The sequence below is a fragment of the Canis lupus genome, chromosome 1 (assembly GCF_048164855.1).
Source record: "Canis lupus baileyi chromosome 1, mCanLup2.hap1, whole genome shotgun sequence".
NCBI classification, from domain to species: Eukaryota; Metazoa; Chordata; class Mammalia; order Carnivora; family Canidae; genus Canis; species Canis lupus.
This window is the reverse complement of record NC_132838.1, coordinates 27,338,280-27,352,606: the sequence shown is the minus strand read 5'-3', so window position 1 is coordinate 27,352,606 and position 14,327 is coordinate 27,338,280. Positions and strand designations below refer to the sequence as shown.

Below are 14,327 nucleotides of genomic sequence, written 5' to 3'. Positions count from 1 at the left end.
ATACCTTCCAGTATGAAATTCTTCTTTTTCCTTACTTCTTTTATTGTGTTCATGCTTTTGTTGCTGTTGAAAGAAAATCCCTGAAGGCTGACTTATTTTTTTTTTCAAATTATACATGTGTCTTTTTCTGTTCAGGAATTCCTATTTCTAGTGTCTGTCTCTTTGGGGTGGGGTGGATAGGCCGAGGATGGAAGACTTATAAATATTCTGTCTGGTCATGGGACCGTGAACAAAACGTCTATAGAAATATCAGGAAAAATCAAATGTAATTATAGCATGAAAACATATAATTCCATTAGTGACGCTCTCTGCTTTTGAGGAATGTTCACTGATGCAAGACAATAAAATCAAGCTCTACACTACTCTGTTATGTTTCTGATGATTACTGCCCTAAAGATACATATTTCAGATGGGGATTCAGAAACATCCTATTTAAAAGGTTTTCCTTCTAGAGACAAGGTTGGTTCAGTTCTCCTCTGATGCGCCAACTTTTCTTTTAAGTTTTAAATAAAATTACTGAATTTCTTATATTCGTGTCTCACATTCTTTGCATTTATAGATCGGATTTATGAGGCTGGGAGAAAACATACTGTTCCTTTTTGATTGTTACATTCATTGATTCCATGCTTCTGGAGTACAGAACTCTCTATGCTACTCATGATAGGCAAAGCCATGAAGAATGCATTTTGTATATCTGATAAGCATGCAAATACAATTTTTAAGAAACCAACATGAATTCTCTAACAAGTAAGCATAGCGTCTGGTCTGATGAAAACTGTATTTGAGCACGCCACTGGAATGCAACCCCATGGCACTAGAAGGGGTTGTTCACTGGTTTTTCAGGCTATGGTGATTCCACATCATACTCTACGAGAGCCAGGACTTAGTAAGCAATTTGGCAAAATATCATTTGTTAACTGGGAAAGTTTAGGTTTGAGGTTTGCTGGAGTGTGAACTAGCTGTATTTTACTAAGGTTTCCAGAGAACAAGGCCTGTTGAAAGGGAGGTGTTGCGTCAGCCATGCCAAAGGCTTGACACAGATGGGCTAGGGATAGTCATGCCATAAGCCAATGAAAACCATGTCTGTAAGAAGTGGTGATCTTGTTTCCACGAGAATGTTTAGTGAGGGCTTACTTTCAAATATCAAGTATTTTTCCTTCCCCCCAGCTTACTGAGTCACTGGGACAGTTAAATCTAAGCAGATTATAATACCACATTTTTTTCTAACTAAAGACCCCACAGATGTAAGAATCTGAGGAAGATGCCCTGCAAGCTGGTGGAGGCAGTCCTAGCAAGATCTCCATGATGGTGGGCACCCTCTGTTTTGCCAAACTCCTGTGAAGGAGCTGCCAGAGCTGGCAATTCCATGGTTTTATCAGGCATCAGAGAGTTAAACATACTTCTGGATTGAACCCAGATTTTATATAGAGATGTTTGCTCATTTTCATGAGATGTTTGTAGAATTATGGGCACCTTATGAATCAAGAGTTACTGCCTTTTTTAACTGTAGTGCATGTTGAGTTTAGGGTCTGAAATGAAGTGACAGTGAAAAGTTGGCTGGGGGTGGGGGATGGGATAATAAGGGCACCAACAGGGTTTTGTGGAAGCTCTGATACATATTATACACATACAACATTTCCAATAGGTTCCAAGTGTCTACAGCAGAGTTTAACATTGGCGCAAACTGAACTTCTGCCAATTTATTCTGTGTACTGCTCTATTAAAATAGTTAAACTATCCCCAAGACACTTTAAGAGAGGGAGGGGGAGAGAGAGAAAGGGAATTAGAGAGAGAGAGGAAGAGAAGGGGGGAGGAAGGGAAGGAGGGAGAGAGGGAGGATGAAGAAAACGACTCTTGGCCCTTAAATGTATGATTCTAAGCCAGATGTTACCAGTTTTTAACCAAGTCAGGATCAAGCACAGGACTTCGCTATATCAAAATACTAATGCCTATTAGCCATGTTAGCACAGAACATAAATCGGAGCCAGACTGTCTGTCTTTGGGCCTCTGCCCCACACTGGGCCATCAGCTGGAATTCCTCCTCTAGAGACACAATGTAAAAATACCTCAGGAGAGGCAGCAATTATATATTTTTAAAGAAATTAGGAGTTTTGTTTTTGTTTTGTTTTTTCAAAAATAACTAAAGCTCTTGGAACAGTTACTCCTTTGGGACCAGAAGCACGTTTGTAGACTTGTGGGTAAAGAGGCAGGAGATATACAAGTTCGTTACAGAAGGAAGACGACAAGCAGTGCTATGAACTAGGGTAGGACTAGCTAGAGGGTGTGTCAGAGTATATGAACACTTCTCCTCAATGACAGGGGATCAAGTGAAACTCTGTCATGAATCAGAAGGGTAATTTTAGGCAGTGGGCTTGAAGATTCTCAGGGGGAACTGGAGGACGGTCTCAGAAACATCCATTGAGTTAGCACGTGCTCACAGAGTGGCTACCATGTGTCAGACGTATTCAAATTCTGGGCAGAGAGTAGAGAATCAAAGCAGCAAAGTTCCTGCCCTATGGGGTTAATAGTATTACTGGATGAGTTACCTGATAACTAAATGGACAAAAATCTACGTAAATATATAGCTTGTCAGGTGGTGAAAAGAATCAGGGCTGGCAGATACAGGAAGCTATGGGGATGGGTGGTGATGGCTCCCTGAATCAAAGGTCAGGGGAGGCCTTTCTCAGGAGGTGACAGTTGAGGGTAAAAACGTGAAAAGGGTAAGGGAACTAGCTATGCAGAGAAGAGGGGACAGAGAGCAGATGTAGAGGCAAGAAGGAGTCCGTGTGCGTGGAGCGGGGTGAGGCACCGTGACCCTGGTCAGGGAAGTGAAGTGGAAACAAGTATTTTGAGAAAGACAGAGTCCTCAACTGGTTCAGACACAGGGAAGAGGCCCCAGCAAGATAAACTGGGAATGTGGCAAGTGAGTCATTCTTCAAATTTTAAGGGACAGGCAGAAAATGAGGGCTGCAACTGGAAAATGGGCTCTTTCGGGCTTTTCCGGTGATGGGACCATTACAACATGAAATATGGCATAGAGAATAATCCAGAAGAGCAGGGAATTGGAGACTCAGGCATGAAAAAGATCATTGGAAGAGTCAATTTATTGGGTCAGTACAAGGCCTTGGTTCAAAACCTGAGTGGAGGTGCAAAGAGAAGGCGGAGCATATGGTTATGGTATGAAGATGAAGCAATTTTTTTGTCTTTCTGTTTGTTTTCTTCAGTGAGGACGAGTTTTGCGCAGAATTGAGAGGGAGCTGTGAAGTTCTGAGTGGGGGGAGAAGGTTTGAAACAGTCAGCTGGAAATGTGAATTAACCCAAGAGTGCTGGACCCACTGGAGATCTGTGGACACAATCAGCTGTTGAAATGCAGGTGGAAAGTTGGGCCAGGTTTTCTGCAATGTGAGTCTGGTGCAGAAAGAGAAGGATAAGGATAATGAAGCCTTATTTTTTTTAAAGAATTTATTTAATTGAGAGAGAGAGCATGAGAAAGAGAGAGGGAGAGAGCGCGCACGTGCACTAGCTGGGGGGAGGTGTAGAGGGAGAAGCAGACTCTCTATTGAGCAGGGAGCCCAATGTGGGACTCAATCCCAGGGTCCTGAGATCATGACCTGAGATGAAATCATAAGTCAGACACTTAACCAACTGAGCCACCCAGGTGCCCAAATAGTGAGGCGTTATGCAACAGTGGGGCTACAGTGACATCCAGGGATGAAGTGATGATGTCTAACATAGAAGGTTATCAAGCTTGACCACACATAAGAAACACCTGGAGAGTGTTTAAAAATTCCACTGCTTACCCTACACCAATGATACCTGATTCTCTGATGTGGGATCTATGCATCAGTAATGTCAAAGCTCTCTAGTGATTCCAGCGTACAAATAAGACAAAATCAACAGATTAGCACCTCTCTACACTACAGCATTTTTGAGGCTTGCAAATTTGGCATTCACTCACTTTGTATGTACCACACTCTTGTCGCCCTCCACTTCCCTACAACAATGAGCTGAGTATCTCAAACTATGAGATAAAACAACAGATATAAACATATGTAAATTTCTTTAGGAAACATCCAGTTTTCCCCAAATTCAGTTTCCCAAGATTGGGATTTCCCTGAAACCAGATAAAGTAGGCTACACTTACTGAATGTTTATTCTGTGGTAGGCATTGTGCTGAATTTTAATGCACTAACTCAGTTAAGCCTTCTAATCATATTATTAATTTATTCTTCCTTTTTTTATATAGAAGGCAACTGAAGCTCACAAAGTTTAAATAAACTACCAAGGTCATATATACAGTATAAGATACAGCTAGAATTTGAACTCAGGTCCATTCTCCCTTCATACATATATATTTTTTTATTGGAGTTCTATTTGCCAACATATAGTATAATATCCAATGCTCATCCTGTCAAGTGCCTTCCTCAGTGCCTGTCACCCAGTCACCCGTCCTCCCACCCACCTCCTCTTCCACTACCCCTTGTTCATTTCCCAGAGTTAGAAGTCTCTCATGGTTTGTCACCCTCTCTAATTTTTCCCACTCAGTTCCCCTCCTTTCCCTACAATCCCTTTCATTATTTCTTATATTCCCCATATGAGTGAAACTATATGATGATTGTCCTTCTCCGATCGACTTAACTTCACTCAGTGTGATACCCTCCAGTTCCATCCACCTTGAAGCAAATGGTCCATTAGCCCTTCAAAGCTAGAATGCTCTAGCCATTATGCCCAGAGGGGAGATAACCTGCACTAGTATTAATGTTGCCATTAGGGTGGCCTCCAATCCATGATGCCAACACCTAATTAATTTGAATTACTTCCTTTTAAATCATGTTGCTCTTCTTTAGTTGGCATGCACACAAGTCAGTACTTATCTGTATAACTATCCCATAATTTAAAATATAAGTGGTGTCATTTCAGAAATCTTTCTATGTAACTTTTAATATAAAAATAACCAATTGGTTTTACCTGGTAGATATATTATTTCTCTAGTGCTGCTCTTATATAAAATGTTGTCTACAGTGAGCAAATAGTTGGAAGAGTTTGAATTTCAATTTCACAATACAAGCAACTAACCAACTGTTCACTTTTCCTTCAGTCTTTCTCTCGACTTGGTCTATTTCCATAGTCCATACTATGGAATAACATTAGAGAATCATGGCTTCACAGTAAATGACATGTTAGTGCTCCAAAATGAGTCAAATCCTTGAACACAATTTATTTAGCTCCTTTTATTTCTCTTTCAAAGAAGAGGAATTAGTACAACATATCAAGTAAAATAATATCTACAAATAATCAGGGAATAGGAATAATATTCACAAATTCTAACAGATAGTGGATGAGATGGCTCCTCATCTATGTCCTGCCAAATTTATAAACTGCTGTTCTGGAGGTTTACAAGGCTGAAAATGCTATGTGTCCACAAGTGCTCTGCTATAAAGCCCATCATTAGTTTCATAAGCAGCGGGGCTCAAACACCCACATAGCTCGCTTGCCATTATAGTAAATATCCAGGAACTGTTCTTCTCGGGAAAAGAGCATGTGTTGACAACAGAACAAAGATTGATCAGTTTTTAGAAAGATCCTTGGGAAACTCACAATATTATTTATTTATAACTGGAACTAAGATTTTCCAGAAGTTTCTTTTTTAAATTAAAATGCAAAAGTTAGTTACATAGGGCTATTTATGAGTGAAATGGCATTCCTAAATTGTTATGTTCCATGCATTTTATTTTTATAGGTGGTGGGGAAAAAACACAAAACCAAAAGAATGTAGAGATTAAGAACTTGTCAAAGAGATGTGGGTTCTGACTGGCCATACCACTTATGAGCTGTGACACAGTACCAACCAAACAAGGTGGGGATAAAAGTTATGGAGATAATGCATCTAACAGGACACTGAGTAAAATGTCAGGTACATAGCAAGAATTCAAAATGGTACTTATTTTTTCTTGGTAAAAGAAAGATAAATAGGTAAGTAGACGTGGTTATGTCAGGACACTGATTTTACATCTCTGGCACTTACATTTCTAGCTCCCAGCTCACTATATATCAGGCCACTATGATACCACTTCATACAAACACTGACCTTCTGTGTGTCCAGAAATAACTACCATTAGTCATTTGTCATTTGGGAGAAATAATGTGTATTTTTATAAATTTCTCTGGCTTGGGAGGTGGATGACAATTTTCAGAGCTGAGTGCTACTTTTATGCATTTACATTACCTCATTTAATCCATCCAGTAATCCCAGGAAGGAAACAGATTATAACCATTTTCAGATGAAAACGGCTCAAGGGTTAAATGACTTGCTTGAGGCACATCCAGGCACAGGACTTCTTTTCTAACTTCTAGCTTGGTGCTCCTTCACCTGGATAACTGCCTAAAAGACTGTTCTAAGCAGTGTCCTGGACTCAGGAAACCCTTCTGGGTTGACTGACAACAAATGGGAAGGGATTGGCTATGTGAAGGAAGTCTCTAGTCCCTAAACATCTCTATTTCACCTAGAGCAGGTCTGCCCTCATATGTTTTATATAAAGACACTTGGTGTGATGTAATAAATGTGCCCAAAGGATTCTCCCGCTAGAACTGCAAAACCACTTTATATATATAAAAAAAAAAGGTTACGCTCTAAAAATGCACATTGTGAAAACAAGATTCACTTAACAAATGGAAAGGACTGAAGACATTAACAATTTCAAGGGCAGCCCGGGTGGCTCAGCAGTTTAGCGCTGCCTCCTGCCCAGGGCATGAGCCTGGAGACCCGGGATCGAGTCCCACATCAGGTTCCCTGCATGGAGCCTGCTTCTCCCTCTGCCTGTGTCTTCACCTCTCTCTCTCTGTCTCTGTGTCTCTCATGAATAAATAAATAAATCTTAAAAAAAAATTTCAAGGTGACACAACGTTTAAGTAGCATAAGGGTGTCTTTCTTTCCTCTCCAGTCATAATGGCCCTGGTCCCTTTTGTTATTAGCAAAGCAAAATCCTTCTGAATTATCAACCAGTCACTAGAATGACCTCATTTCAGTCAGTCCTCAAGGTCATTACTGAAGACACTAGTGAACTGAGGAATTAAACACAGTTACAAAGGATTCTCAACTGTAAAACATCTCAAGACCTCTACCATCATAATGTGCACTGAATGCCATAAAATCCAAGTATTCCCTACATCTTTTTGGTCATGGGCCTTTCCATAAAGACTATCAATTAACATGTCCTAAGCCTCACTTTTTCAAGAAAAAAAGTTGGGGAAATATTCTATCTGAGTGGTTCTTAAAGCATGGTTCATCAGCTCTCTTGGAGGTTTATTCCAAATGCAAAATCTCAGCCCCCACCCAGACCTACAGAATCTGAAACTCTTGGGGGTGGGACACAGCCATCTGTGTTTAACAAGTCTTGTGGGTTATGGTGACTCACATGGAAGTTCGAGAAACACTGCTCCAGCCTAAACCCGTACCACTTCTTACTTACTGCAGAGCAGCCAATCATAAACCATCATGTCCCTACTTGGCCAAAAATCCTTAAACACACTGCACCTAGAATAAACCCCTGCTCACCACTCTGTTCTTACTCTGAGTTCTTCCTTCCTTTGTTTACAACCTCCCAGCCATACTACTTCTTTATATTCCTGGTACACTGGAAGACTGTTCCTATTCCAGGGCCCTCCCGTACTCTCGGCCTGGAACACTCATCCACACGCTCCCCTTCATCCCACATCTGCATGGCTAGCTCCTTTTTTTGGCTCAGGTGTCAGGATCAATGTTACCTCCATGGTCAGACGCCAGTCACACTCTACATGATGCAATTTCATTGTCTTCACAGGGGTTATGGCTATCAGCATTGATTTGTTTGTTTGTTTGTAAGCATTAGAGCAGGAAGCAGGTCTGTCTTATGTTAAGCAAATATTTGCTAGATGAATACAGTCTGTCTACAGACTCTAGTTTCACCATTTTTACTTGTGGTTTGTGGTTAAGTGGTCAATGCCCAATGCCCTCTCAGCTGCCCAATGTCCTCTCAGTCCCCTCTGAATGACCTCTGAGCTGCGTGTGGTCACCAGCTTCAAAAGATGGGCCTGACACAACATCCCTTATTTAGCTATTTCCCAATATGTCAAGTTACTAATGTCTTACTGGCGAAAAGACAATACCAACTTCCTTTTGGACATTAAGAAAAATGTCAACGATCAAGTGACTTTTAGAAAACTGTAAATAAAAAACAAAAAGAAAAAAAGAAAAATTTAAATAATTATTCAATAAATAAGGTCATCTAAGTTATCTTCCATGGACTTCAAGAAGGGTGTTTTCATTTTGATTAAATAGAGCCTAAACAAATTTTTACTTTAATTTCTTTAAATTGCCCTGAGTAAAACATTATTCAACATGGTGAATTACAACAGGTTCCCTTCCTGTTAGAACCCATATAAATTATAAGGACTTGTTATGAGATTGACCAAATGTAGGAGCATTTAGCATTTTGTGACCCTGGTCACGTTTCTTAGCCCCTCATAATCCTGGGTTTCTGAATCCATCAAACTTGGATCACGAGAAGTACAGCAGAGTAACTAAGCAAATTACATGGGAGAACATGTGTCAAAGTGACCAATAACAGGTTTTTTGAATGTTAATTCATGCCAACTGTTCTGCTAAGCCCTTTAAACATGTTATGTCTTTAGTTCTTATTCACTATAGGTAGTACTATTCCCATTTTACAGAAATTGAAGCTGAGGGGTTAAGTACTTTGCCTGAGGTCAGAGAGCTGCAAGCATCAGCCCTGGGTTTTCCAAAGCAAGGTTATGTAACTCGAAGTTTCTTGTCTTAATCATCATCCCTACTGCGGGTATAATGCCGAACACATTCCATCTACCACATAGTAGGTGTCCTATAGATGCAAGTTTATCTTCCCCAAGCTTTCAGTAGTGTCCCTGATTCTTTCCCCATGCCATACTGCCAGAAGGCATTAATATCTTTCTACCACAATACATTTTAGTAAACATTTCTTAAGTTTTACCTCTCGATGGAAAAGTATCCCAATTACCTGAGAGAAGACAATTTGAATTATTTCAACTTAAGGTGAACTCCCCTAACTGGCTACACAGTACGTCACTAACTGTCCTTACTCTTCTTAGGATATGTCACATAATGTGTTCGTGGCAAATTGACTGTCTATGCTGTGTGGTGTGATGTGCTGTAGCAGAAAAGAGATGGGCTTTGGGGTCAAATGGTCCAGGGCCCCACGACTCCTCTTGCCACTGACAAGCTGTATGAATCTGTACATATTTTATTCCCTGAGTATTTTTCCTCATTAAGAGATGGGGAGAAAAACCTGTCTCTTACAACTGCTGCAACGCCTAATGCCTGGCATACTCTGGGCAATAATAACATTAGTTCCCCTCTTTCACTTCACTTTGCCCCACTCTTTTGATAAGCTCTAATACTGTAGGTATTGAAAATGCCTCCTTTGAATTCTAACAAAGGTTTCTGACAGTGCTTTAAAATAATGGAAATTGTAGGTGAGATGAATGCTGCACGTCCAGGTAGCTGTCTGGGGAAGTGACAGGTTTACTTCAATGATGCACCATTGCTGAGGGAAGCATAAAAATTCTGCTATTAAAATTGCTCTTGGAACCAGTTTGAGTCACTCAAGAAAGACAGCTTGTTATTCAGGCTTTTTTTTCATGGTTCACCATCACCCCTCCCTACCTCTTTACTGGCACCCCTTCTTATCTCAAAGGCAAGTCCATGCTCAGTTCTGGGATGGGTGAAACTTTATGGTATTTTTGGCAAAAAAGAAAAAATACATATATACATATATATAAATATACATATATATGTATATATAAATATAAAATGACATTTTGACCATGCTCCTTATTTATCACCTTGGGTTCAAATGATCTTACTATTTCTAACAATCACAAAAGGTTGAAGATTTAAGTGAGGAAATACTCCAAAAATCTAAAGGTAATTTCAAAAAGGGAGTTTCACCACTGATCTGATACAATGGAAGCAATATGGATGGATGTTTAGATATAGCCTCTGATCGTGACTATTTTGAAGAGACTTTATTTGGATTCAGTTCATATGTTCAAGTTAGATAATTTTAAACACTAATGTAACATGAAAGTTAGCCATATAAAAATATTGCAATCAGTTCAGCAGGATTTACTGTGTACTCCTCATAAGTCAAAACTATTCTAGAAGAAATGCTTTAGATTATTATCTGGAAACTTTTTAGACTGTATACTCAACCAGTAGTAGAATTTTGAATATGCCCTAAAAAAAAGAATTTTGAATGTGCACCCCAAATTGCTATACAAGTTAATTTATTTATATGTTATATACATATTTGTTCAATTATAAGAATAGGCCTGTATTTGTAATGTATGTGCATTAGGAAACATACAACAATACAAACTGAAAGACAAAAATGTGTGTGCGTGTGTATATATACACATTATTTTTTTTCCTTATTTCTGTGGTGGAGCTTCTTATATATATCTGGCACATATTTGTACATCCTGCTTTGGAAACCACTGTTTTAATTGACAATGTTTGTGAAAAAAGGGGCTAAAATCCTTTTTCTAAATGGCCATTAAGCAAAACTGTTACCTTTCATATTTGTTTAGTGACATGTATTGTTTACACCAAAAATCAAATACGGCGCAGATTCACCAAGAGTGCAACACTGGAGTAGTTCAAGTAGGAAATACGTGAGTGCAATTCATCATTATTGGACTAAAAGACAAAACTTAATGAAATTGCTAAAAGTTGCATGCTGGGCTCACATGAGATCCTAATGAATGATGTAATAGTATAAAGACACAGGGAAGGTACTTCTATAAGTGTAATATGTAAAAGCACCAACATTAGCTATACCTTTGAGTATGGTAACTGAAGGCAGGGCAACACGTTCTGAGCTGACTCTGGTCAGATTTTGAAGCCTATGTAGTGACAAGACTCAAACAGTAATGGCTTAAACTACTATTTCCCTGCAAGTATTCTGGAGTTGCCTATCTTTACACTAGCACTCACACAGCGTACACCTATACAGGCCTAAGAAGCTAGCTGACTCTGAAAAGGATAGCAAGAAGAAAGGGAGAGGAGTCATGAGACCATCTGTCTTTGAATTTGTGTTTGTGAGGGGATGTTATTTCCAGTTGCTTTTTATATGCTATTCAAAATTCTTTAAAAAAAAGTTTTTATTCATAAATCCAAAGGAACTTTCAGACAAAAGATTACTTCCTTATTTCAACTGGCATTCTATAGCAACATTTGGTGTGATATATTAATTCAAACAACTTAAAGTTTCCTTATTAGAGGATAATAGATGATTTTATAATGTTGAAAGTCCATTTTAAATTACACAATAATTTTTATAACTAATTAGGTCAGAGGAATAAGCTTGCTTTTGATGCAGAAAATTCAAAGGCATTATGAAAGAAGAGAAAAAAAATCCAATTTCGCATTACTTTCATAAATTTTGCCAGTTCTCACTAAAGAACAATGAGCTACTGGAAATTAATTAAGAGCAGATTTGACAGCCTGCAATAAAAACACTTTAATGTATCTAAATTGCTCTGGATTTTTAAAAAATATTTATTTATTTATTTATTTGAGAGAGAGAGAGAGAGAACATGAGTGTGAGAAGGGGCAGAGGGAGAGAAAATCTGAAGCAGATTCCCCACTGAGCATGGAGCCTGACACTGGGCTCAGTCTCAGGACCTTAAGATCATGACCCTGATCTGGATTCTTGAACATAATAAAATTCCAAGAAAGTGTCTTCGGGTAAAATTTCTTGATTTCTTACCTTGCCATATTTCTGGGCATAAGACCCTGTGAGCAATGAGTGAAAAACAATGATGGTTTCATCCAAGTCCCAGACAAATACACGCTGAAGAAAAAAACAAGTATCAAAGAATTATCAGGTTCCAAGAAAACAGAAATCTCTTTACAGGTTGAAAACATCTGATTTTGCAGTTGGATATTATCTCAATACCATTTTATAAAAAATTACACTACTCCATTAATTTTTTTCCAAGTTTGCCAGATGTTACTGTGATAAAATCAGAGGGGGAGAAGTGATTTTAAAAAGTCATAAAAAGCTTAAAGATCAGATGTCCTCATTTGAATGGATTCATCTAAATATTTACTTGCAGTTAATACCCAAAAAGACACATTTGAACTTAGGACATAAGTGTACTTGAAATGCTATTTTAAAATATTGCCTTATGGATTTATGAGATTCTGCAATTTGTGCAAAGGATTAAATTTTTAAAAATATTTTTAAAAAATCAGTGAGTGATCCCTAAACAGAAATTTGGGTTAGATTAAGCTATGAAATGAGGGCTGTTTAGTTGGCACAGTATTTAGAAAGATTTCAAATTACTGATCAACATTTCATGATTTTAGGAGATTTCACAAAAACGTCAGGGTTCTCTGACCACACCAGGGAAACTGGAAGATATAAGCAATGCTGACTGACATTCCACATGGCAGTGATGGGTGTGCCTCCTTCGACTGGGCCAATGCTCCCTGCTCCCCACATTCTGTTGGCTCCCTAGCACCATTCACTCATTTATATCATCTGCTTGGTTCCTAGATGCACTGGAATGTGCTACTGTCCTTCAGGTAAAAGAAGTGATCTTTTATGAAGAGGCACGATGATTATTATTTGACTTTACCAGATATGGAAATTTGGGTATTTTTCTTAATTAAAGGATGCAGCTGTGTAAAAAGTAACACAGTATGGTTAAGAATAGTTTCTCCTGATATTTTATAATAAAAAATCAACCTGCTTAGCACTGATTTATCTCAAAAGAGCTCTCAACCAGAAAATAGGATGAGTGGAAAATTTTACAGATATAAAAATGTTAACCTGTATCAAAAGATTGGAATTCTTCCTACTTTTCAGAAAACAACTTTTCCTTTCCATACAGATTAACTTTACCTTTTTAAATTTTATTGACCCCCCAAATTTTATTGACCTATATAAACATCTTTCATTACCTTAATACTACCAAATAGAGTGTCTCTCAGAAAATTATCCCACAAACAATGGCTTTATTTTTTATATTTTAAGTTGTGCCAATTAGGATCAAAAGATGCAATTATCTAGGCCTAAGATTTGTAAAGTAGCATCATTTTTAAGTTGTTAGTTTTTAATTTTGCCATTACAATGGATGAAATATCAAATTTTGGAGCTGTGAAATGTCTACATGATAAGATCCACTCATTTCATGATATATCCTTCTTGTTTTTTTAAGGTTGAAACCTTATGGCACTGTGAGGTATAGAATATATCATTCAATAAAATAGGACAACATATTTCACTCTTTAAGGGTAAGTTAGCATACCTCCAGGTCACTGTCAGGAGGCGGGGAGGGATTATTTTTTCGGCCTCTTCCTCGGGATTTTGACCCAGAACTCCTGCATGTTCTTTCATCAAGATCTTTGATAGGTGTGGAAGGGCTCTGCACAGTATCAAACTCTCCTAGAAATAACATGATATGTATCAAGAATAGCACTTCATTTTTTTATCAGTGTGAGTCTTTGTTATGAATTATCTTAACAAATCATTATATATAATAGAAAGTTTCTCATGACAAAAAAAGATTTATCAACCCAAATACACAAAAACCTAATTCAATAAAAAATTTTGCAGGTCACACAATTCCTCATAGTTTTAGTCTGTGTAATCTATTAAATCTGAATGTGTTTTATACTCATTATGTCTTCACCTTTCCTGTCTCTACCTCCACCTACATATTTGTCCAAATTGAGATCTGTTCGCATCTCCTTATGTCAGAGCTCAAAAGAGGAGATATCTTCTGGATCAATCCCATCTCTCCACCTGCAAAGCAGACTCCCAACCTCACCCACTTAGGGAATCATGCTCCATTAGTTGAACCCTCTTAACTTTCTTCCAACTTCTTGCTTTTCTGTGGGCTACAGACTAGCTTAAAAGTCCTTCCCTTAACCTTGCATTTCCACCTAGAAGGTATTTGCTTGCTATCTTCCCTTTTTTAAGTGATACTCTTTGAAGAATAGTATATAACAGTGCTGTCCAAAAGAAATATAAAGTGAGCCACAAATAAAACCACATATATAATTTAAAAATTTCTAGAAACCACAGTAAAAAATATAAAGAAACATGTAGAATTTAATTTTATGCATATGTATTGAGCCAATATAACCATAGAGTTATCATTTCAGCATGTAACTAACAAAAAATTGTTAATGACATGTTTTACATAATCGCTTTTTCATTCTAAGTCTTTGAACTCCTATGCATTTCACACTTACAGCAGACTTCCAACTGTACTGGCTATAC

At 38.2% G+C, this 14,327-nt stretch overlaps 1 protein-coding gene across 11 annotated transcripts in view; it reads right to left on the bottom strand.

The window, feature by feature from the left end:
* Window positions 1–14,327, bottom strand: part of EYA4 (EYA transcriptional coactivator and phosphatase 4) — a 306,653-nt gene that overhangs the window by 24,384 nt on the left and 267,942 nt on the right. For all 11 annotated transcript variants that reach the window (XM_072824123.1, XM_072824116.1, XM_072824125.1 and 8 more), the window contains 2 exons: window positions 13,351–13,487; window positions 11,805–11,888 (listed from right to left, as the gene is read on the bottom strand). In XM_072824123.1, the coding sequence (XP_072680224.1) occupies window positions 11,805–11,888; window positions 13,351–13,487 (221 nt within the window). The remainder of the gene's footprint in view (window positions 1–11,804; window positions 11,889–13,350; window positions 13,488–14,327) is intronic.